We start from the raw sequence: 26,218 nt of genomic DNA, 5'->3' as shown, positions 1-26,218 counted from the left end.
GTTCTAATATAATGGTCGAGATCCCTACCCCTAAACCATATATATTCTGGTTTGTCATGATAAAGCACATCAAATGAAATACAGGGTTAGTCCCCAGGGGTCACCCCCACCCCATGCCATTTAAGAAAGTTCTAAAATCTTGTAAGTGGTCAAGATCCCTACCCCTAAACCATATATATTCTGGTTTGTAATGCTAAGATGGTTTGAATGATATACAGGGTTAGTCCCCAGGGGTCATCCCGATCCCCTGCCATTTGAGAAAGTTCTAATATCTTGTAAATGGTCGAGATCCCCACCCCTAAACCATATATATTTTGGTTTGTCATGCTAAGATGGTTAGAATGATATACAGGGTTAGTCCCCAGGGGTCATCCCGACCCCCTGTCATTTGAGAAAGTTCTAATATCTTGTAAATGGTCGAGATCCCCACCCCTAAACCATATATATTCTGGTTTGTCATGATAAAGCACATCAAATGAAATACAGGGTTAGTCGGCAGGGGTCACCCCCACCCCATGCCATTTAAAAAAGTTCTAATATCTTGTAAGTGGTCAAGATCCCCACCCCTAAACCATATATATTCTGGTTTGTCATGCTAAGATGGTTTGAATGATATACAGGGTTAGTCCCAGGGGTCATCCCGACCCCCTGCAATTTGAGAAAGTTCTAATATCTTGTAAATGGTCGAGATCCCAACCCCTAAACCATATATATTCTGGTTTTTCATGCCAAGATGATGTGAATGATATACAGGGTTAGTCCCCAGGCATCACTAATGCATATAACTTTACTAGACCAAACCAATTTTCACTGGACTTTGCCCAATGTCAGGCGACCCTGGGAATTACGAATTATGGGAGCTTCGTTTGGGAGACTTCGTAACAGCATCCTGTTACAATCATTTCTTGTTTATACTTGTTTTTACTACGAACAGAAAGAATACTAAAGTTGAATAAAATATGGCTCGTTAAACTTTGAGCATTATAAGATAAATGCCCAGCTTTATTAGCAAGGATGTAATCCAGATTGAATGTCCTTTTATATTCATAAGATGCATGGTGAAATCTATTAAGAAGTGCTACAAGAGGAATATATTCACATGACGTCTTATGTTCGTATTATACGTGAAAGTTAAAAGATATACATGTACGTGACTGCTTACATTATTTATAAGTGCTTTATATATCTTGTTACATAATTATTTACATACTAAGTGTTTAACATGGGATATTTACGCAAATAAAGTGCACAACTGCATGATACGGAGGATGACTTTAAATTTCGCCGTACAACCGACATGAACACCACCAATTATTCACCGCTGTTGTCATGTAGCCCATGAGAGGTATATAGTGTTGAATTTTTTACAACGTCTTGAATGAAGAAGGCTGTTGGTTCATATTTCTAAAATACGATAAAACACAACTATAAAGGATACAACACATTCCCTCGGCATTGTATACTGGTGATTTGACATGTTTTGCACAGAATATTTATGTTAGTACTTTTTTTCAATTTGCATTTGCTTGATATTGACAATACAACCGGTAATACTAAAGACAATTGGTCTCAAACATTACCAAGACTGATTTTTTAAGCAATTAATGTCTTAAGAATTAAACTTTACCAGGTACCCCTTGATGACAATGTTCAAAACTAACTTCGCGTTCGCAATATTTTTTATCACACAAATTATCTTCAATGAGGGAAATCTAAGATTTGGTTTATCGCCGACTTCGGTTGATCTCTTAAAAAACGTATCGCATCATGTATGTTTCATATCATCAAACGCTTTACACTTTCCTGTTTTTGATCTACTGTTTCCCCTTTTCTTTAATTTTCACAGAGACTATATAAAATATAATAAATCACCATTAGATAAGTAAAATGTAACCATTTGTGATTATGCAACCTTGGGATAACTCAATAGTAAATAGTTACTTGTCGTCCTAGTCATAGGTGTGAGGTATCTGTATCGATTAGTTTTCGACCATGACATTTTTGCTTACAGGTTACCTTCAGATATGAAAAATCCAAAACAGAATGTTGAAAATAATTCGCATGATTGACTTATCAATTCTACATTTGCTTAAATCATATAAATTTCCCAATTAAAATCTCAATCAATATTTACAATCAACGTTATTAAATAATATGTCTATGTATGTATTGACTTGTGACGATTGAAGGCTTTCTCATTCAAAACCTAGACAGATTAACGGGATTTTATATTCTAAATTGCAACAAATATTAAAATTTCATTGTGTTAATTCACTAAGTGGGGACAAATTTCATTTCTCTATGTTGGATTATTATGGCCTTCTTCACTACAGTACATTATTTGCGGAATTGTATTTTGCTAGTGCAGTAAAATGTAAAATTTTTAATTAGAGGCTGACTTCATACAGGAGCTTCTTAGAAAGAATGAAAAAAAGCTAGCATTATCCTTTAACTTCACTTTCCGCTATAAAGATGGTGTTCTCTCATTAAATATTTCAAAGTTTGGTAACTATGTTGAGCGCATCTATCCTATCGAACTTGAAATAAAGGATACAACAAATACAGTTAAGTGTAGCTCATATCTTGACTTACATTTAGAAATTGACAATGAGGGTCGGTTGAGAACAAAACTTTACGACAAAAGAGATGATTTCAGCTTTCCAATTGTGAACTATCTATTTTTATGTAGCAACATTTCAGCAGCGCCTGGAGTATATATCTCCCAGTTGATACGATTATCCAGGGCTTGCGTTTCCTTCATGATTTCCTTGATAGAGGGTTGCTGCTCACAAGGAAGCTATTAAACCAACAGTTCCAAGTGGTGAATTTGAAGTCATCCCTTCGAAAATTTTACGGACGCCATCACGCGCTGGTTGACCGTTATGGAATATCTATTTCACAGATGACGACGGATATGTTCCAATCGTCGTCAACACAATTCCGTCATCCTTTCCCCCGAATGTTACCTACCGAATTAGAATTATCACCGGGTTTGTACTTGCATGAACGACACGACAGATGCCATACGTGGAGTAGGATCTGCTTACCCTTCCGGAGCACCTGAGATCACCCCCGGTTTTTGGTGGAGTTCGTGTTGTTCAGTCTTAAGTTTTCTATGTTGTGTTTTGTGTGCTGTTGTATGTCTTTTGGTCTTTTTTCTTTTTTTGCCCTGGCGTTGTAAGTTTATTTTCGGCTTATGAGTTTGAATGTTCCTTTGGTACTTGCCTCTCTTTAAAGATCTTAGTACTTCAAGTGACAATCTTATAAAAACAACGTCATGATTTCAACTTTCCATTTGTAAGCAGTACCATACCCTCTGTCCCAACGTAAGGTTTTAACATATATCAATTGATACGTAACGCTCGTGTATGTTCACAACATACGAACCTCATTAGCAGGGTTGTGCCCCTTACACAAAAACAGTTCCAATTGGGTTATGAGAACGAACGACTGGAGCTACATAAGTTTTACGGTCACCATCACGAATTGGTTGATCGTTACGATATGTATATGCCCCAACTCACTTGCAGCGTGTTTTCGCAGCTTTAGATATTTGGATACAAGAGAATAGTAATTCAACCGATTGTTTCCTATTCCCGATTGTGACATTTTGATTGAGTGTGCATTGGCATAGCGGGTCATGCATCAATAGGAAGAGATGCTTACCCTGTCGACCCCACACGATGTCGGTCCTTTAGGAGTTCATGCGATTCCATCAGTTTTTGCTTGTTATCTTGACTTGTCTCTTTAATCGATTTATTAGATTTGAACATATGTAAACTACTGTTGCCTTTAGTAAAAAGATTAAATGATACCGTGTTTATACCAAGGCAGTTATCATGTTAAACATCAACTATTCATTTACAGACATTAGCAGAGAGAATATGTGATACTTATCACATTTACATGTATGTATTCAATTTAATGTCTTTACAAAAGAAATGACTTTTATACACCAATGTGCTATAAGGTTATCAAATACTGTGTATGTAATGTGCATTTAAATAAGCTATACTAAGTGCATGGATTTTTGCGCAAACATCAAATGCGACTTGCCATGAATTTTTATTTGTCACGAGAAACTACGTTTCAACTAGTGGAGCAGGAACTGATCATCATTTCGGAACATCTGAGTTTATTCTTGTTTGTATTGCCAAATTCTTACTTTTTATAATCATCACTGAAAAGAGATTAATTATAGAAATTTTAATGTCCCAGATAACCACACATTATCCACCAAAAGAGCACCTTAGTTAAACCCCGGTTTTGTGTTGCACAATTTTTAGTTTTATGTGAAACGATTTCTCTGAACTGTTTTAGTCTTTTAATGTTTGCAGTACCCAATGTGTTGCCTGTATTTCTTCGAGTAACAAATTTGAATTTCACTCCCTTCTCTATTGTCTTACTCTATTTAATAAAAAACCTTCAGTAAGCAAAATACTCAAGTTTATTTTTACAAATACGGTTAGGGGGAAATAGAACTGAAACAGTACAGTATATGTCATATGCCATGTGAACTCTCCTTTATATCTCATTATGCTACAATCTTTATCTTGAATATATGACAGTCACATATTTTATCTTTCAAATTAACAGAAAGGGATTCATCTGAAATTGTCCCTTTTTTCTTTCTTCTTGCTTCTCAACAATATTCTTCTTCCTTAAACGACGTAAAGGTTAGTATGAATATCATAATGCCATGAAATTGAATTACAATTAGTAGAAATCTTTTATTTGATCTGTAATTATAGACAAGATTAGACTAACATTATCTGCAATCCATCGATACATAGTTTTGAACGCAAAGATTAACAATTTTACTTTACATTTTTGTGATGGTAAAAGTTTATTCAAATTGTTTGAAATGAATCTTCGCTTATTAATGATTGTCGATTACTTCGCTCTTCTTTGTCTTGCTGTTCTGGATCTGAAATATATAACGCAATTTTCATCAAATTCTGCCCATCGTAGGCAGATAAGACAGCTACTAAAGTGAACATACATGACATATCTTAACGTTTGCTGTGATTTATGAATTTCAGTATAGACTTATAAACCCAACGCACTAAGCATGTACATACATTCTCTAAAGAAATATTATGGAAAGCATATTAACTTTGCTTTAAAATCCGATGCTCTAAGATATTTGAAATTCATATAATGAACCCTTTTTTCATAAAAAAAAAGTTTTTTGGTATAAGAGCTCGAGCGAATTTGTTCAATCATATTAAATATTTGCTCTATTTAACCAAAAAAAAAACAACCAATAACAAATTTGAAACACGAAATTATTTGGTGCCAACAAAAGTAATTTATGATTCTTTTCCGTTGTGAATTTCAATAATTGAATTATCTTTTAAACTAATACATGGTCAATTTATATCAGACAAGAAAAACTTTAAATACATCTAAAAACCAAAAAGTACAAAATATAAAATGCACTCAATGAGGCGAAGTATTAAAATTTAAATATTGAATAAAATATGATGATTGTTTTTGTTTGTAAAAGTTCACACTATCTTCATTCAATTTAAATATTGAATACAAAAATATATTAATAAAAACTAAACATTGTCCGAATTTATGATGTTGCTGCTATTTTGTATTGACAACGAGCAACACCTTGCTAATGCCTTTTTGACCACTTTAGAACTACCATACTTAAGCATACAGATAAAAATTAGTATATTAAGACATATAGTCATAATGGAACTAACTTTATAATCAGCGCAGTTTTTGATTTCAAGGCTACATTTGTACTTATTACAAACATATTTATTGTGTTGCGTAAGTATAGTCCTCAGTGAATCATATTTTGACGTTTTTCATTTGTAGTTAAAAGTTTGTTTACTCTTAATGTTAATTTCATTCAAAATAAAGGGTATGTCTGCTCCTACTTACTACTAGCAGTAAATATCTATACTCACTATCAACTATTACAGTTAGGTTTTTTGCAGTTTGCATTTTTCTTTTAACAGCAAGCAGAATAATGGGTATAAATAAGCTTGTAACAACACCTCCACTGATTGCAATGATACTGTTCACATCTAAGAATAAAGTAAAAATGTGGTTCATAGTACTTTGATGTTTTTTTTGTGTATAATTAATGGGGATTCGACGCTAGGAGAATGATGCCATGCATTAATATGTTTTTTCTAGTTGCAACAGCATAGTGAACGCAGAATTTTTTGCCAAACAGAGTCTAACTATGTGGGTTTAAGCAATAATAGGACACTGTACGACAATGAGCAAAATCCCTATAGTACGATATAAAAGGCCCCGACATAACATAATAATAAACAGTATAAACTATAAAAACCAACGGCCCGATTGATGAAAAAACAACAAACAAAAAACAAATATAACAGCAACCAACGACAACATCTGACCTTTAAGCTCCTGACTTGGGGCATGCAAATACAGAATGTGGTGGGGTTAAACATATTTATAAGCGCAAAGTAGTGTAACAGCACAACATAAAATCAAACTGTAAAGATCAGTTTGATATGGTTTGACTCATCAGATTAGCACGAAGCGCAAACGCCACTGACACATCCAAGAGATATAATGTAAAAATGCCATAAACAGTATGTGAAAAGCATGACATTATGTAATGCTTAACTATAAATACATAATATCGACAGGATAAAATACCATACGTTTTATATTAAATATATAGCAATACATATTTAGTAATGTTTTAATCTATTAAAAACAAAATCAATGTTAACACCGATAAAAATAATATTCATAGATCTTACTGTGATGTTAAAATAATAAACGGGTTTAAATACAAGTGTATCCAAAGGATCAATAAGTTTACATGGATCGTATGTAAATTAACATGTTTTATAAGTTAATCTGACAGAAAGTCACAAATTTGATAGGACAAAAAGGCACAAATAATTTGTATATGATTATTTGAATATATAGGAGAAATTTCTTGAAACAATTTCTTTTTATATCATATATTAATTCTACAGCTTAGGAAATTGTTCAGAGGCCTTGATAAATGAAGATTTATCATATTTAAATCAGACAAAGGATATATTTATTGGCACCATAATAGAAAAACAAAGGATATGGGGTATCCATCCATGACATAAAATCAGTAAATGCACAGCCAAAACACACAAAAAGCAAAGGAACAGCGCTTTGATTGCTGTTCTTCATCTCACAGTCACAGTGAGGCATTCAACACGGAGCAAAAAAACTGTCACCTCACTACAAGTATAAGATGGCCCCTAGCACCGGCTTGAGCTGAATTTTTTGCACAAATGATTTGGATAGACTTTGAAAGATGTAACACCACCAAATCGGGTACGGTCTAAAAAGAACAAACTGGAAAATAGTAATATCTAAAGCCATTTAAGTACCAAGCCACTTTGACAGATTGTTTTTTTTTACAATTGTTTGATCATTATTGATTTTTAAAGGATACATTTTGTTGACAAAGTGGCTTTACATATAATAGTTCAAGAAAATTCAAAAATGTTTTTAGAAATAAGTGTTTTCTTTTTCAAATAAAAATTATCTGAAAACTGAATTGTGACTATTTGTCCTGTTACTTTTTGTCCTGTTACTTTTTGTCCGTGACTTTTTGTCCGTGACTTTTTGTCGTTTGGCTTTCTGTCCTATATTCGTAAATAATCGTCATATTTACGTTATATAAATGTCATATGTTCAATGAAAGTATATAACGTTCATATAATTATTATTCGTTAATCCGAATTCCTTTGAAATAAAGTAATTTAACAATTTGATAAATCTATCATGGGCCGTGTCAACGAAGCTGTCTTAGGACTAGAACGTGTCTTAGGATGACATTAGGACACGTCTTGGTCCTAAGTCAGGTTAACGAAAGTCTCCTTAGATAAGATATGTCATAAATTTGGTCCTTAAGTTAGGATATATACATAGGTGTCTTAGGATAGTTCTAAAAGTTACCAAGTCCTAAGTCGAAAGAAAACAACAAATATGGCCTTCACTATTTAAACTGTACACGTATACCAACAACAAAATTATTTGCATTTACTTGTGTTTAAATTAATTGCAAATGGCTGATATTTTTGTTCAAGCATATTGTTTTTCTTAAATTGTTTAACATTTCACAGCGGTATAACATGTTGCTTTAATTATTCTTCCCTTAGTATTTATTTTGTATTTACATTGTATCATAGATCAAATTTATTTGTTCAGTGTATGTTCACTGGTGTTAATATGTCTTTTGATTGAGTAAAGCGATTTCAATTGATATTTTATAGTGTGTCTTTCTATGTTGTGATGTTACACTATTGTTTCAAATAAGGGTGGATGTTTGGTACCATTAAAACGATTAAACCCGCTGCAATTGTTTGCACCTGTCCTAAGTCAGGAATCTGCTGTTCAGTAGTTGTCGTTTGCTGATGTGGTTCATAAGTGTTTCTCGTTTCTCGTTTTTTATATAGATTAGACCGTTGGTTTTCCCGTTTGAATGGTTTTACACTAGTAATTTTTGGGGCCCTTTATAGCTTGCTGTTCGGTGTGAGCCAAGGCTCCGTGTTGAAGACCGTACTTTGACCTATAATGGTTTACTTTTATAAATTTTGACTTGGATGGAGAGTTGTCTCATTGGCACTCATACCACATCTTCTTATATCTATTCAGTCAATATTTGAAGAATTTATCTTGTGTAGACTAGCCCATATCTTCTCCTTAATATCAATCGTCGCCACATTTGATAGCTTCCTAAATAAAATTCCCCTATGCTTATTTACTTCGGCTAGCAGAATTTAATAATAATAATAAGTTCCTTTATTTCAGCAGAATAACATATTTAGTCAAAATACAAGTTTACAACAAGGTCCTGCATAATATACTATCATGTATGTTACAACATAATAGTATACAATTCAATAATGAAATTTCTTATACAAATATTAAAGGGGCTTAGCTACGATTTATGCCAAAAAATTAAATACGATCCTCTTTGTTTCAAGTATTAATAAAAGCTGAATTTTGAAATAACGTTTTGTTATAAGCAGTCAGTTTGACCCAAATTTGTCAAAATAAGCTCAAAAACATCGCTGATGTATTATTGACTTGCTACCATTTAGGCAAAAATTAAAAATACGATTCTTCTGTTTCAAGTATTAATAAAAGCGAAATTTGAAATCTTTTGTTATATGCAGTCTGTCTGGTCCAAGTTTGTCAAAATAAGCTTTAAAATATCGCTGATGTATTATCCACTTGCAAGTCAATGATTTAACCTCAGTTGAATCCGTATTCACGTGATCTTCAATTTTACCCCTTACCTGATGTCGGATTACGAATGTACTAAGCGAATGTCAACATTGAAAGTGAAACAAGGGTTAACCATTTCGTTAGTTTAGTTTAAACATATTTTATTTGCTAAATATCAGCAAAATGGATGAGACACAAGTAAATCATACTGATGAAGTCTTCAACCATTTCGTTGACTGATTCAATCCACAAAATATTATTCTTATACAGGTAGAAACGAGGATTAACATATCTTTTTAATCTGAAACATGAAATCAAACAAACCTAGAAAAATCCAATTGTAATTTGGATATACTTTTTAGTATGACTGTTATAAATAAAAAATGAGATGTTGAGTCAAATCGGTAAACTTGAAATTGACAGCTAATTCCCCTTTGAACTATTATACTGTTATTATTAACATACTCTATAACAATTAAAAACCAATTGTTCAGAGAACAATTGAAGGTCTTTCCACCCATAAAGATCTATTTTGATATGAAAAATATTAAAATTTGGTTTAAAATGTCATTTCTAGCGTCAAATGATAGCTTATTGTACGCTGATTCCAAAAATATATGGTTTCTATACATTTTTTTTTAAATAAGGGAGATAATTTGTCACTTCCGGTTTGAAAAATGTTACTTCCGGTCTAATTTGAATGTTTACTTGACACTGATTCCAAAAATATATGGTTCTATATGTTTTTATATTAAATAAGTACAAAAATAGCTACTTCCGGTTTACACAAGGTCATTTCCGGTTGGATTTTCCAAGGTCAAATGGCTTGCAACCTAATGCAAAAAGTCCCATGGCTTTATCATGTATACATATGAGGTAAAAGCAAAGGTCAAAATCTAGAACGTCAAATTTACCTATGACCTTGAGCTCAATTTCAAGGTCATTAACCAAGGACCTCAAATCAAAAGACCCTAGGTATTAATTATATAGGGTTAATGAGTTATATCACCATACGCGTATTTTTAAATACAAGAGGGGAGAAAACTCTAATTTAATGTAAGCACACCCTTTAAATCAAAATATAAAATTGAGAATGGAAATGGGGAATGTGTCAAAGAGACAACAACCCGACCATAGAACAGACAACAACCCGACCATAGAACAGACAACAGCAGAAGGTCACCAACAGGTCTTCAATGCAGCGAGAAATTCCCGCACCCGGAGGCGTCCTTCAGCTGGCACCCTTTAAATCAAAATGTATGTGTTACAACATGTTGCAACTAACAATTTAGTAGTAATATGTTGTCGATATCTTATACGGTTTTTGAAAAGAAGTGAAAATAAGCTAAAATCAAAATTTAGAATATGACCTTGACCTTTGACCTTGACCAAATTTTCTTTTTTAGAAATGCATATCACTTATATCAAATGCATAAGGGGAAATAACTCTCATATGGAGTCTCCAGTCTTCGGTGAAAACCAAACTCAACATCCTGAAGATATAGCGAGCAATTTGATAAAATAAATTTGTCGTAATCTTTTACGTGTGCGAAGTAGTGGCCACAAGAAAAACAGTGTTAGGGGAGATAACTCTTACAACGTAAAGTATTCGGTTAAGCGGTTGTCAGTTTCAAAAGCGTATAAACTGTTCGATATCAAATACCAAATATCTAAGCGACATCTTGTGAAATAACAATACTACGCCAAAAAAAAAAATTAGGCGGAAGAAAAAAAAAATAATAATAATAATAATCAGAACAAAATCAAAAGGTCTTTCAACGGAAAGGTGGAAAGACCTAATAAGTTATATATTCAGTTCATGGGGCGTGGAAGTAGACAGTATTATTTTTTAGGGGTTGACAGGATACACATAATCGTTCGTAGTTTCAACTCCAAGGCTCTTATACAAGCAAATTTGATAACCTATGATTAAATTCAGGTGTTTTTTGGTTTCCACTTTACATAGGGCTTTATCTCTGATCTTATTTCTTTGTGGAGAATTCTGAATCTACATATTTCACCTTTATCGATGTAAGGAGAACCTGTTTCCGACGATTCCATATACCATTATATTTTAAGGGTTTGTAGATTCAGAGTCGATTTAATGTATATTACTTAGTGTTGTTTGCGAGAAATAAATCATTTTTCTGACAAAGTAACCAAATTAAAATCCATTATATATAGTTAACATTTATATCTCATTTTACTCTGTAAATTGATCCGAATATGAACGACAAAATAGACCTAAAATAGTTTATCCCGTTTAACACATGATATTTGCGCGGGAAAGTCTTCCCTTGACCATTGCAATTAATTTGTTTCTGGATTGTAATTTGCTGTCATCCAATTTGTTCTCGTACAGTCATTGAAGTAGAACAGTATCAACATTCGACGTCAGGTTTGTATACATTTAGACAGTCTCGAGTCAAGAGCATGTAGTTCAGTGGTTGTCGTTGGTTCATGTCTGTCATATTTGTTTTCCGTACATTGTTTTGTTATAAATGAGGCCGTTAGTTTTCTCATTTGAATTGTTTCATACTTTTCGGGTCGGGGCCTTTTACAGCCGACTATACGGTATGGGTTTTCTCATTTTTGAAGGCCGTACGGTTGCCTATAATTGCTTACATCCACTTCATTTGAACTTTGGTGGTAAGTTAACTCATTGTCATGTTGGCAATCATACCACATCTCCTTATCTTTATATCGCCTTCCATTGACCATTGCAATTAATTTGTTTCTGGATTGTTATTTGCTGTCATCTAATTTGTTCTCGTTAGAATTAAAACAATAGTCTTCAATATAATTATGTTTTTTTTATTTGATTCAACTGTGTTACATTTGAAAATATCATAATCATTTAGAAACTGATGGATTATTAAGACACTTTTATAAATGAATGCCATGGTTTAGTCATTCTTTGTATGTTAAATGAATCAATTGAATTGATATTACATTATTGAGAGAAAAAATATTTGATATATTTATTAACTACAAAAAGAAAAATACCTGAATTTATAGAAAACACAGATAAAATATATACCTACTTTACTAATAGAAAATAGTATAAGTATATATATAAGAGAATGATAATCCCTTTATTCATGATTAAGTACGAGCGTTAGCGAGTACTTATCATGAAGTAAGGGATTATCATTCTCTTACAAACTTAGAATATTATAAAATGATCAAGGCTCAAATGATCTATTCAAGAATTAGTTTCATTGTCAGTGCAATGTTTATAATTGATGCATGACTTCCTTTTTCGGCATGTCATTTATGGATTAGTTTTAGTGATGTAAAGATTATCCTATCATTTGGGAAATATTTTAAAAAAAAAATGCGTTATAGATATTTGATGACACAACAGTAGAAAGAAAAGGTAGGAATTGTATATGTTTCCTGATTGTGAGTATGAATGCAAATCATGTATTATTTTAGTGAGGAATTATCCTTTTTTTATTTACAGTTTAAATCAATTAATGCATTTGCGTTACAACTAAATTTTATTTCACAGCCAATATTTTCGTCCGGCTTTTTACATCAAATACTATTTCATTATGTCAGGGAAATGTTCAAAAACAATGCCTTTAAAAGTTTTTAATACGTTCAAAATTGAATTCCTGTTTTTTCATCGGAATATTGGAAATAACTATTCTTCCCAACCGCTGATCAAGTAATCAAAGTTTTGAAAAGCTAAAGATTTAGGTTATTTTCTATCTGAAAGTTGTTGTTTTTTTGCATTGCTTTGGTATTGTTTTATCTTTTAGTTTGAATTTATTAATGTTTTCATAATAACATTCACGGTATCAATTTTACTGCACCAGTAAACTTCAACTTGTTTTGAGATTTTTTGTCTGTTTCACATTTCAACTTTTAGTCAGTTTCAATGACTGTGTGATAAATGTAAATAGACCCAAATAATAGGATAATCCCTTACTAAGAACATGATTTACATTCATTCTTCACAATTAAGAGGAATCCAATCCTACAATTTCATTGGCCGAGAGCACTTTGCTATATTCTAATTAAATGTGGGCAAACCAGGTGTAAACCCTTTGAAATTGTTATCAACTTTACCTGTGAAGATTAATTCTATTGTTGTCACTTGTCAGTCACATATTTACTCTACATTAAAGAATACCGTTATTAGTAGGATGGGGTATTTGAGTGGTTTACTTGATAACAATTTCAACGTTTACAAATAATTTAAAGAAATTAAAATACCACTGTAATTAAGCGATTGTTGCAATAATTTTCGTATTTTCCTATTTGAAACTTCATTGTAATTGCATTTTAAAATTATACATTTATTGAAACATTAAAATACTTATATTATCTTAAGACTTTTCCTGGCATTTTCGACAGAAAAGCAGGTAGAATAAACTTTTCTTTTTCTTGTGTAAACATTTAATCACCATTTATTTGCAAATCACTAATCATATGTATTTTTAAACAATTGATATTCATTAAAAAAATTCATGGTATTTAATATTTCCGAACATATATTTTTATAATAATCAAAGTCCGCAGTACATCATATTCGCAGTATATCTTTTTTTTTCTCAACAAATTAAATAACATTGGTATAGAGATACACACAATGAATATTACATAATGTATATGTACAGACATACAAAAGTTATTCGAAAGCAAGACAAAGGCAAATATCATGAATTACAGTATACAGATTAAACTTAGGGACGACATCAAAAGTTCAATGTAGGATAAAAAAACTTAATTCACCTAGTTTTTTCACTGAAATTCATATCCGCTGTCTTCAGAGTTACAAAGTAAACGTTTTCAATTTTCTCTAATATTTTGCCACCTACCAGTCTCGTTAGGAAATTTATGAGTTCCTGTTCTCAACCTACATAATGTTATAATATTTTTATCATCTAAATCTTTTAAATAATATTCAAATTCACAGTTTTCTTTATACATACGATAGTTTAAGCTTTTATTGATTCTAGCACATTAGTTTGCCATTTCTGATTAAAATGTGTCAACAAGATTTTGTTAACAATAGTATATAGTCATGTACAACTTTCAAGTATTCATATCTATTGGTAAATTTTTAATTAATTAAAAATGCTTAATTCCATCTCGGATACTTTCGACATAACTCGTTACCTGTTTGTATGCATAATTTATCGTTCGTATTTTAATCTCCTCTGGTTGGTTGATAGAAATATCTGTTCACTTCTGGCAAATTTCATATTCCCTTGTCATTTGAATTAGTTTACTGGTCAATTCAACACGTTTAATTTATGGTTTGGTTTGCATCCATGTTGGTTAGTGCTCTATGCATTGTGCTGTCCACGCTGATATCTACACAGTTGGAAGTTGGCAGAAGGATTGAATGTTCATTTTTTCCCAACCTTTATGATGCGGTTGTAAGGCCGTACGATACTCGAAAGGTTCAAAGCATTAACTATCATTCTTTGCACAATACTGGTATTTCTGGTGCTCCGAATTCTTCGTCGGAAGAAGACCTTCATGGTTCTGGGTCAGTTTGGTTTTGTTCTGATTTTCAGAAAAAGAAATGTTCTTTTTCTGGTGCTCATGATAAGTTCATTAAGGGGGTCACTAGGTATGTGCAACATGTTTGTGCGTCTTGTTTATTAAAAGATAACAAGCAATTGCCCCATGCCGAGTTAGATCCATCGTGTCCTCATCATGAGTTATGACTACATGGCAGTAACATTGAGAATGTTTGTGCACTAGAATGTTGCAATATATGTGAGGGTTCAACATGTTTAAAACATATTTTTGGTGAACATGGTATTGAAAATCTTGTGCGTTTTCATAATCAGGTTAAGAGCTCAGGCATGCCAAATGAATTTGGTTGTAAAATTCCTGTATACTCAAAACTGAATATCAATTTATTTTAGATCTATGTTATCTATGTATCATGATTCAGATGTAGTTAACTTTTTAAAATATGGGTTCCCATTGAGTTGCGAATGTTCTTGTTCAGGTTTGTCTGTAGAGAAAAATCATGCTGGAGCAAGAAGCCATCCAGATGATATGAGGAAATATTTGAAAAAGAGTGCACTTACGGTAGCATTTTTGGGCCCTTTTTTAGTAATCCCTTTGAGACTGACATGGTTATTTCTCCATTAAATTCTGTGCCGAAGAAGGATACTTTAGATCGTAGGGTGATTTTAGATTTGAGTTTTGGTGTTGATGGTGAGGACTCGGGAAACAGTCATATATGTAAGGACTTGTATTTGGGTAATCCTATCAAGGTTTCTTATCCTTCAGTTGACTCTTTGGTGGAGTTGTTAAGGAAAAAACGTTCTGGTACTTTGTGCTTTAAGCGGGATTTAAAGCGGGCTTATAGACAGATTCCAATTTGTCCTGGTGATTGGCATTTGGTTGGATTTTCATAGGAAAATCATATCTTTTTTGATCGGGTATTGTCCATGGGCTTAAGGTCAGCTGCGTATATTTGTCAAAGGGTGACTAACGCGGTTAGTTTTATATTGGACGCTCACTATGATTTACAAATTGTTAACTATCTTGATGATCTAGCGGGCTGTGACGTACAAGAAAAAGCTTTTGACGCTTATGCTATTTTGGATGAAGTATTGGACAACTGTGGTTTGGAGGAGTCTGTAGAAAAGGCCGCTCCTCCTTCTACTTCTATGGTTTTTCTTGGTATACTCTTTGATACAGTAAGTTGTACTCTATCTATTACTAAGGATAGGTTAGAGGAAATACTTGGTTTGGTTAAAAGTTGGTTGCAAAAGGATAAATGTTCTTTAAGAGATTTACAATCTTTGCTCGGTAAACTTCATTTCGTGAGTTCATGTGTTCGCTCAGGGCGACTTTTTGTTTCGAGGTTGTTAGTTTGGTTGCGGACTTTTGGTGGTCAAAACATTACAAAACGTGTACCCAAGTATATTAAGTTGGATTTAGTTTGGTGGAGTAAGTTTCTAAATATATACAATGGGGTTTCTATGATGTTTCTTATTGATTGGTCTAGCCCAGATTGTGTGCTTTCTTGTGATTCAACCTTGGTTGGTTGTGGAGGTATTTGTAATGGGAGGTATTTTCATACTGTCTTTCCGGCATTTATTCGCAGGAAACAGTTGCATATTAATGCTCTGGAACTTCTTTGTGTTATGGTGTGTCTGAAAGTATGGGCGAGTGTACTCAAGGGTTCTAAGATTGTTATTTATTGTGATAATTCCTCATCTGTCACTGTTCTAAATTCTGGTGCTTGCAGAAATACTTTCATGCAATCTTGTCTCAGAGAAATCGGTTTTCTGACAGCTAGTCATGAGTTTTAAGTCAAAGGACGGCATTTGAGTGGTGAAGCGAACAGAGTTGCTGACATGCTTTCAAGGTGGGATATGGATCCCGGTATTAGCACTGAGTTTTTGAAGCAGGCTCGTGTCAATTCTTGGACAGAAATTGAATTGAATGATGATCTCTTTCATTTTACTTCACCTTGGTGATTTTTTTTTATTGTTTATTGTAGATACTCAACTACATAAGTTACAGAAAGACACAGAGTTGTGTAAGAAATCTGCCTTTGCAGAAGGAACTTACAAGAATTTGAAAGTGCAATTTGTTTCTTATTTTTTATTTTGCACATATTTCAATATGTCACCTTTACCTACTTCTGTAAATACTCTTTGTCTATATGGAAATTTTTTAAGTAGAAGTTTTAAGAGGGTAGCTTCTATTCAGAATTATATTAGTGGTGTCAAGACTTTACATTTGCTATTAGGATTTGAGTTTCCAACGGAAGATTGGTTTTCCATAAAATTATTGTTTAGAGCTTTGTCTCGTCAAAATCCTCATATGCCTCACAGAGCTTTGCCTATTACTCCACATATTCTTTTGAAAATGTATGTCTAATCCGTCTGATGTAACTTTCTGGTGCTGTTTTTTGTTTGCCTTTTCTCTCATGGTTAGAAAGTATAATCTAGTTCCAACTTCGGCAAAGAATTTTGATCCACGCAAACAATTATGCAGAAATAACGTCGTTGTTTATAGTGATTACTTGTTGGTTAAAATGGAATGGTCAAAAACCATTCAATATGGTGATAGGAAACTTGAGTTACCATTGGTTAAGATAAAGGATTCCCCGCTTTGTCCGTATAATGCTTACAATCGTATGTGCACTCTAGTACCAGCCAATGCTGATGACCCCGCCTTTTTGATTCCACAAACTAAAGGCAATAAAATTTTATGTTATTCATTTTTTCAGAAAAAAAAACTCAGAGGAGGGGCTACATGGGATTTTCACAGTAAAGTTCCTTCTGAGTTAATACAATTTCACGGGGTTTGGCGTAGTGATGCTTATAAAATTTATTTAGAATTTGATTTACATGACAAATTGTCTATATCACGAGCTATGGCTGAGGAAATTCCCATTTAATTTTTTGTTTGTTATATTTTTGTAGACAATGTGTCAATAAATAAGGTTTTGTTGTTGTCAGATTCTACTTGCAAATACGTTAATAACATTAACTGGCTGGAATGCAATGCTATATCTGGTGCTAATATATACACACTTCATCAATTTGTGAAAGACAATAAAGCACTGTTGAGAAGATACACACATTTGTTATTGCATGTAGGCACAAACGATGTTGGGAATGGTTTATCCAGTAAATTGATTATTCAATATTACAATAATTTAATCGATTTTATTTGCAACACTTTACCGTCTTTAAAGATAATAGTTTCAGCAATTTTGCCAAGACCAATAGATTTTGATGACACAAAACAAACTGTTATAGATTTTAATAAAGCATTGGCGAAGTTAACGTTGAAGAGAAATATTTTATTTGTTTAAACTTACAAGCAATTTGTTCAGCAACCAGGATCTATTTATAAAAGAAAATGTTTTTGTAAAGATAGATTACATTTAAGTTATTTTGGCGTTTCTGTTATACGTGTACTTTTTTGGTCAAGATACTTTGTGGTTTTTAACTTTATTTTTCAGAAGATGATGGTCAAGAAAGCTGGGCTAGACCATTACTTCTACATCTGGTTTACCTGTGAACCTCTATTAGTTTGCAGGATTCCAGTATTTGTTGTTTTGTATTATCAGGTATGTTTATATTATAGTGTAGTTTTTATTTAACACTGGACACTTTATAGTGGCCGTTGGTTTGGTGCATTTATATATATTTTGGAAGTTAATATTTATAATTAATATGGACTTTAAATGAAAAATTATTAATGACATATGTATGATTGTAAATGTTTATTTATGCCAAAATATGATTATCATTACTTATGTGTTGAGTTTTGTTTTACTTACATCGAAATGGGAGTGGAGGGAATTGGTAAATTTTTAATTAATTAAAAACGCTTAATTCCATCTCGGATACTTTCGACATAATTCGTTACCTGTTTGTATGCATAATTTATCGTTCGTATTTTAATCTCCTCTAATTGGTTGATAGAAATATCTGTTCACTTCTGGCAAATTTCATATTCCCTTGTCATTTGAATTAGTTTACTGGTCAATTCAACACGTTTAATTTACCCACCCTACCGCCCATTTTTTTTTTGTATTACTTGAACATTTTTGTACATGCGTTATACCTTATTAAATCGAAGATGTTAGTCTTTTTCAGATAATGCAGATTGCTGAATTTGATGTCTTTATGGGATGTGACTGGTGCATTTATATATTTTGGAAGTTAATATTTATAATTAATATGGACTTTAAATGAAAAATTATTTATGACATATGTATGATTGTAAATGTTTATTTATGCCAAAATATGATTATCATTACTTATGTGTTGAGTTTTGTTTTACCCACATCGAAATGGGAGTGGAGGGAATTTATGTTATATCGTTAACATTTGTACATATTTACACATGTCACTTTAATAAATGATTTACTTACTTACAAAATACTAGGTATCCCACACAAAGGACAAACCAGCTTCAACAAGAATTGATGTTACATTTTTCAACAAAGTTATATCATTTTTATTTTTATACAATTAGTACTTATTAGGAATTGCTGGAAGTTTTTCCTGTTTTCTAAACAATAATTTTGTCCAGTAGTTAATTATACGGCGTTTTATATCGATTTCCAAAGGATATCTGCCTAATTCTCCATATATCATAAAAACAGGTGTAGACTTTTTAACCTGAAGCAAAAGTTTGCAGAATTTCATATGTACCCTATCTACAACGTGCGACTCTGATAACAAAACTGTATAATCTGCATACAATATTACAAAAAGTTTAAGATAATAATCAAGTGCAGTTTCTAATTCATCCAGCAGTCTCTCCATATTGCTTTATGCTGACGATATTGCACTTTTGGCAAAAAATGAGAAGGATTTACAACAAATATTAGACAAACTTCAGGACTGGTGCAAACGATGGAGAGTTTTTATAAACATATAAATCGAAATGCGTCCATTTTAGAAAATCTAGAGCTAAACGATAAACTGTTTTACGAAAAACTGTTTTATGCCTGTGTAGTGCCTTTATTAGACTATGGATCAGGAGTTTCATTCCGTTAGATGCATTTCATGTGAGAAAAGAGTTTAGTTGGTTCAATCCTGTTATCAAAGTTGATAGAACGAGTATTTTTTAACAGATCTTGGTACATGAAAGGCATAAGGTTCATCAATGATATTGTAGATGACAATGGCGAATTTTTGTCTCATGACGCTATTAACTAAAAATATAACCTGAATGTTACTTTTGTAGACATTCTATCCATTAAACTTGCTATACCACGTGACTGGAAAGATTTGTTACTACAGCAACACATGTCACCTAACAGCAACTCATTTGGATTCGTTTTGGAGCATGATAATAAAAAAATGCCTATCAGTAAATTATTTGCTAAAGATGTTTATTCACTTTTTATCGATCAGGGAAATGTTTCACCTATTTCACGACAAAGGTGGGAAGAAAGTTTTAATACAGAAATTAGTGATGAAAAATGGAAAAGTATTTATTCACTTGCTTTTAAATGTACTATAGAAAGCAAACTACAAGCTTTTCAATATAAAATTTTACACAGAATAGTCTCTCATCTTATTGAAAATATAAACTTTTCGAAACTAATGAATGTGCCAGATGTAAAGAGATAGAAACTATAGAGCATAATGTTTTTGAATGTACAGAAATAAAACAATTTTGGAGAGAATTTTCTAATTGGCGGTATTTTGTTTTTGGAGTATGTATATTTTTGAATAAAGGCAGTGTCATTTTTGGTGTTTTGAATTCTGATAACTTAGTTTTAAATTATTGTATTCTACAGGCAAAGTATTACATTAATTATGCAAAGATCACACAATTTTACAGACTGTTAATATCTGTGCAAGTTTTTCTTAAATTTTTGAAAAGACGTCTGGAAATTTTAGAATATTTGTATCTTTTGAAAGACAAACACGAGTCATTTGTCGACAGATTGGGGGGATTTATGGAATTTATTTAATTTATTTTGAATATGATTATATATTTAATGAACTTCAAAGTATTCTTAAGATGTATCATATACTGTGTATTCACATCGTAGACTTGTAAATTTTTACTATTTCTTATTCGCATAATAATATAATATAACAATGACATAAATGTCATTCATTTATGTCTTATTAACAATGTATGTATGCACTGTAGTTTGAACACCAAAAACATCAATAAAAAAATTAAAACAGAAAAGATCAGGAGTTTGGTGATGCCGTGAGTTCCAATGCTTTTGAGAATATTCAAAACTTCGCACTCTTGTTGGCGATTTATGGCGATATCGGATGTCTACCTTTTCTCTACCGACATTACATTGATATGGTTTGTCTTTGGAATAGACTTATATCGTTCGACGAAGATCGGATCGCTAAACTAGCTTTCGATTATGTTTATGAGCGATGCCGAAACAACTGGTGCTTTGATTTTAAAGACATTCTTAAGAAACTAGATTTAGTCAGTCATTTCGAACGTAAAGAAATCATCAATATGTCGTTATTTTGATTCACGTTTACATAACCACTACCTTTCTATGTGGAAAAGGGACATTATTAACGTTTTCAAACTCAGTACGTACGTTAAACTGAAAACAATGGTTGAACCAGAATCATACGTTTAACCGAATCTCAGCAAATCTCAGCGATCGTGCCTAGCACAATTACGGTGTGGGATTCTACCGCAAAGAATAGTGACGGGAAGGTACATTGGTGAACAACGAGAGGAACGCATTTTGTAGATTTTGTAGCGAAAACAGCATTGAAGACGAATCACACTTTTTTCTTGACTGTTCGTTTTAAACTGAACTTAGAAGTAAACATTTCGAAGATTTTATATCAGATGTCGACTACTTGAAATGAGCAATGACGAAAAAATTTACCATGTGTTAATCAATTTTCCACGAAAAACTGCTAAATATATGGTGTACGCCATAAAGAAACGACGTCAAGTTGTATTTGGACAAGTTTAATAATTTATTATCTAAAACTTATTTATTCATTATATTAATCGATTATTGATGCTTTTTATCAAATCCGTGACACAAATCGAATATGAACTTTAATATCTAGGTGACTTATAGACCCATTGGGTCGGATGTGTATATGTATATATTATTTTAAATTATGTTAATTGACACATTATTGTAATTACACAAATCACTGTCATAAATAATCTACTTACTTACTAACCTTATCATTCGAAAGTTTTCAAACCATATATATGTTTGTCTGTTAGTAAATCTTCTAAATCATTTATATATAGAGAAAAAAGTATAGGAGATAAATTTTCCCCATTGTCTACTACCAACATTACATGGGGGGAAATCTGAAAATTCATTTCTATACATTATTTTATACATATTTGTAATAGTATCATACATTTTACCATTCACTGATTATCTTACCAAAGTCTTAACATGCCAAACAGTGTGAAAGGCCTTTACAAAATCAATAAAGGCACAGTAAAGTTTTTTATTTTTATTTTTTAACAGTTCAAATGATAAATGAAATACAAAAATGCTATCAGTAGTAGAATTACTTTTCTAAATCCAAATCAGTTTTCTTTCAGCAATAGAAACTTCTCTAAAAACGCACTCACTTTAAGATCGCAGTAAATCCTGTACACCATTCAAACTCATATCATATGATGGGCCGGCTCCTATCGGCTCATAAAAAGGTCGATTAGAAATATCTTTAATCGCTAAGTCGGCATCCATTTGATTTGAAAATTTTGGCGGAAGGGGGAAACTAAAAGGCAAACTGCAATCCTGCAATTTTTGCTGCATATTTCAGACTCCCTTTTTGATTATATATTGTGAGCACGCATTTGTGCGTTCAACACACAGCTGAGAAGATCCGTCTGTATCAAATCATTGTTTACCTTTAGAATTATATTCAACTTAGAATGTCCTTACTTTTTAAAATTGGGTTGAATAAGCTGTTGGCTAAACTTTGAAATCATTATTACCATGGTAAAGGTATGGGTCCATTAAGGAACTAGTCATTCGATGGTGAAAAGTTTGTTTGGTCTTTTCTTTATCATTATCATTTACTCTAGTTATATACCGGTTTGATCCTCATTGGTAGCATTAAGGTAATAATGATCACATGGTTTAGCTGACTTATTGATCCTGTCAATGTGTCAATAAACTTGTCATTAAAGGAGTAGCGACAATAAGGCCCTTATGATGGCTCAAATATTATTCTTAAATTTGTCCTAACTACACTTAGGTACAAGGTGTTCAGAAAATAAAAATAAATTTCACGTTTAACGAATTACTATGACAACAACATGACGATTTTTGTATATTTTTTAGATTACTTGATTTTCCTTGTTTTACATTAATTTTCAAATATAATTTAATTTGGGAAAATACGTGCGCACCAAAGAAACAACTTTATACTTGGTTAGAGGACTAAATGAAAAATTGTAAATTAAGGCGACTTTTAAATCTTGTACATCGATTTAGAAGAGACAAATCCGTGTAACAAACAAAAACGAGAAAACTAACGACCGACTTGATTTAGGATAAAACAATAAACGAAAAACACCAACAAAAATGACAGACAGCAATCAACATTAATCACTGAATAAATGGCTCCTGACTTGGGACAAGCACATACAGAATGTGTCGAGTTTAAACATGTCTGCGAGTGTTTAAGTATCCCCCCTAACCCCGGACAGTGGTGTAACAGAACTAATAATAAGACCAAACTGTATAAATCACTTGAAAAGGGTTTGACTCATCAGTTCGGCATAAAACACAAAAAAAAAAAAAAATAACAAAAAGATAAGAGACGCCAAGCACCGATCTTCGAGTAATCGCAGTAACTGAATACCATTTTAAGGCCAATACAACTAACAAATAGAATATAGATATAAGAAGATGTGGTATGAGTGCCAATGAGACAACTCTCCATCCAAGTCAAAATTTATAAGTGTAAACCATTAGAGGTCAAAGTACGGTCTTCAACACGGAGCCTTGGCTTACACCGAACAGCAAGCTATAAAGGGCCCCAAAAATTACTAGTGTAAAACCATTCAAACGGGAAAACCAACGGTCTAATCTATATAAAAAACGAGAAACGAGAAACACTTATGAACCACATCAACAAACGATAACTACTGAACATCAGATTCCTGACTTAGGACAGGTGCAAACAATTGCAGCGGGTTTAAACGTTTTAATGGTACCAAACATTCACCCTTATCTGAAACTATAATGTAACATCACAACATAGAAAGAGACACTATAGAATATCAATTGAAATGGCTTAACTCAATCAAAAGACATATTAACACCAGTGAACTTACACTGAACAAATAAATTTGATCTATGATACAATGTAAATACAAAATAAATAAACTAAGGGAAGAATAATTAAAGTAACATGTTATACCGCTGTGAAATGTTAAATAATTTCAAGAAAAACAAAAATATCAGCCATTTGCAAATACTTTAAACACAGGTAAATGAAAATAATTTTGTTGTTAGGTATACGTGTACAGTTCAAATGGAGAAAGGAAATATTTTTACAAAATAAATAATTTTGATGTTCATAGTACGAAGAAGTGAAAATTTATAGTAATACCAAACACTTATCAAAGCTGGTATATAGACCAGATAAAATCCTGAATAAGTAAACATTAAATCACAAAAAAACATTACAATTAGTATATCAACAGGTCAAATAAACAAGAAAGTACGATTTGAGAGTACTCGCATTTACTGACAGCTAGTTAAAAGCCAAAAACAATTAATAATAAAAAAAATCATGCATCAGAGACTAAAATCAACTAAAACACATCCCAGGGATTTAGTATTTTAACGTCATGGATTGTCAAAGAAGACACGACTTTTGCAATGCCAAAAATAAATGTATCGACAGGCAGTAGGATAGTTAGGGGTTAACCTCTTTATAGATCAAAATGAACGAGGGTGTGTCTTTATACATCCCGTTTAAAAAGGATACAAATTTAGTTATGTTTTAATTTGCTGATGACAAAATCGATATTAGTGCCAATGTAAACTATATTCAAAGATCTTATTACAACATTGGTAAGATAACCTTTACTAATAAGTTTGTTTAAAGGTTCGATGAGTTTACACGGATCACATAGTGATTTCCGCGCTTTAAGTACAATATTACCGTAAAATTTAGGATGTGAAATACCGTTTTTAATCAGTTTTCTACAGGTACAGCCAAATTTACTAATCAAATCTTTGTATCTATGAAAGAATTTAGTAAAAGTTTTACGTAATTTATGGTAACGAAATCCCTGACTTAATAATTTACCAGTGATGCATTGATTACGTTCGTTAAAATCTATGACATCACTACACTCACGGGCATAACGAACGAGTTGGGATATATAAACACCGTATGATGGAGCCAAAGGAACATCGCCGTCTAAAAAAGGGAAAATTAACGATAGGGAATGAAAAGTCGTCTCTTTTGTCGTAAATTTTAGTATGAAGTTTTCCTTTAGAGATTGAAATATCCAAATCTAGAAAAGGATAACCACTGCTGTTTTATGTTTGATTTAGTTAAAGTAAGTTCTTTTGGGTAAATTTCGGTAGTATATTTAGAGAACTCTGGATTATTTAACGAAAAAATATCATCCAGATAACGGAAGGTATTGTTAAATGTATCTACCAAATGTAACAATGACGTGTCTTGACTGAGTTTGGTCATAAACTGAGATTCATAGCAATACAGGAATAAATCTGCTATTAAAGGGGCGCAGTTAGTTCCCATAGGAATACCTCCTACTTGTCGATACACTTTATCGCTGAAACGTACATATATGTTGTCCAGGAGAAAATTTAAAGCTTCAGTCATATCTTCACATTTCCAGTAAGTGTATCTAGCATACTTTCCTTTTTCGTTACAGAAAAAGGCTTTAAACGAGTTACAGTAAATAAATTTGTAATGAGATTTTTCAAAAGACCATTTAATTAAATATGAAAACTTTTTCTTGATAAGATTGTGTGAAAGTGTAGTTTAGAGAGTAGAAAAATCATAACAGTCAACAGAACTAAAAGGACCACCAAAAGCATGTATTTTATCTAAAACCTCTAAAGAATTTTTAACACTCCAAAAATAATTAATACCATTATTTTCATAAGCTCTATTACAAAAGTTAATAGCAAGTTCTTTGATAGTAGTAAGGGAGGTAGTTAGAAGCACTGATAGATTGGTAGTAGAACACTTACTAGATGCGGAGATGAAACGGAATTTAAATGGGTTTTTGTGCAATTTAAGTAACCAGTATATAGTAGGGACTTTCAAATGTTCGGGAGAGGCTGTAAGCTGGGTAGTGGCAGTGATATGCTTGTTTACAATTTGACTCTCTGTGGAGCGTACGGACCTGAATGTAGAAGAATTTGTAATTTCGTTTTGAAGAACTTCCGTGTAGTATATGCGTCACACCACCACTACATTATTTGCTGATTTGTCTGCCGGTACGAACACAAACCGCTTTGCGAGTACTTAGAGTTTATTTTTTATTTTAGAAATGGGAATATCAT

General features: G+C 32.3%; 1 protein-coding gene across 3 annotated transcripts in view; it reads right to left on the bottom strand.

Annotated features, from left to right (window-relative positions):
- Positions 1-4,710: 4,710 nt before the first annotated feature.
- Positions 4,711-26,218, bottom strand: part of LOC127730741 (uncharacterized) — a 51,474-nt gene continuing 29,966 nt past the window's right edge. For all 3 annotated transcript variants that reach the window (XM_052239270.1, XM_052239272.1, XM_052239271.1), the window contains 2 exons: positions 5,928-6,047; positions 4,711-4,927 (listed from right to left, as the gene is read on the bottom strand). In XM_052239270.1, coding sequence (XP_052095230.1) covers positions 4,851-4,927; positions 5,928-6,047 — 197 coding nt within the window. In that variant the 3' untranslated portion in view covers positions 4,711-4,850. The remainder of the gene's footprint in view (positions 4,928-5,927; positions 6,048-26,218) is intronic.

The sequence above is a fragment of the Mytilus californianus genome, unplaced genomic scaffold (assembly GCF_021869535.1).
Source record: "Mytilus californianus isolate M0D057914Y unplaced genomic scaffold, xbMytCali1.0.p SCAF_2, whole genome shotgun sequence".
NCBI lineage: Eukaryota > Metazoa > Mollusca > Bivalvia > Mytilida > Mytilidae > Mytilus > Mytilus californianus.
The sequence above is the reverse complement of the archived record's forward strand: the minus strand, read 5'-3'. Positions and strand labels throughout refer to the sequence as shown.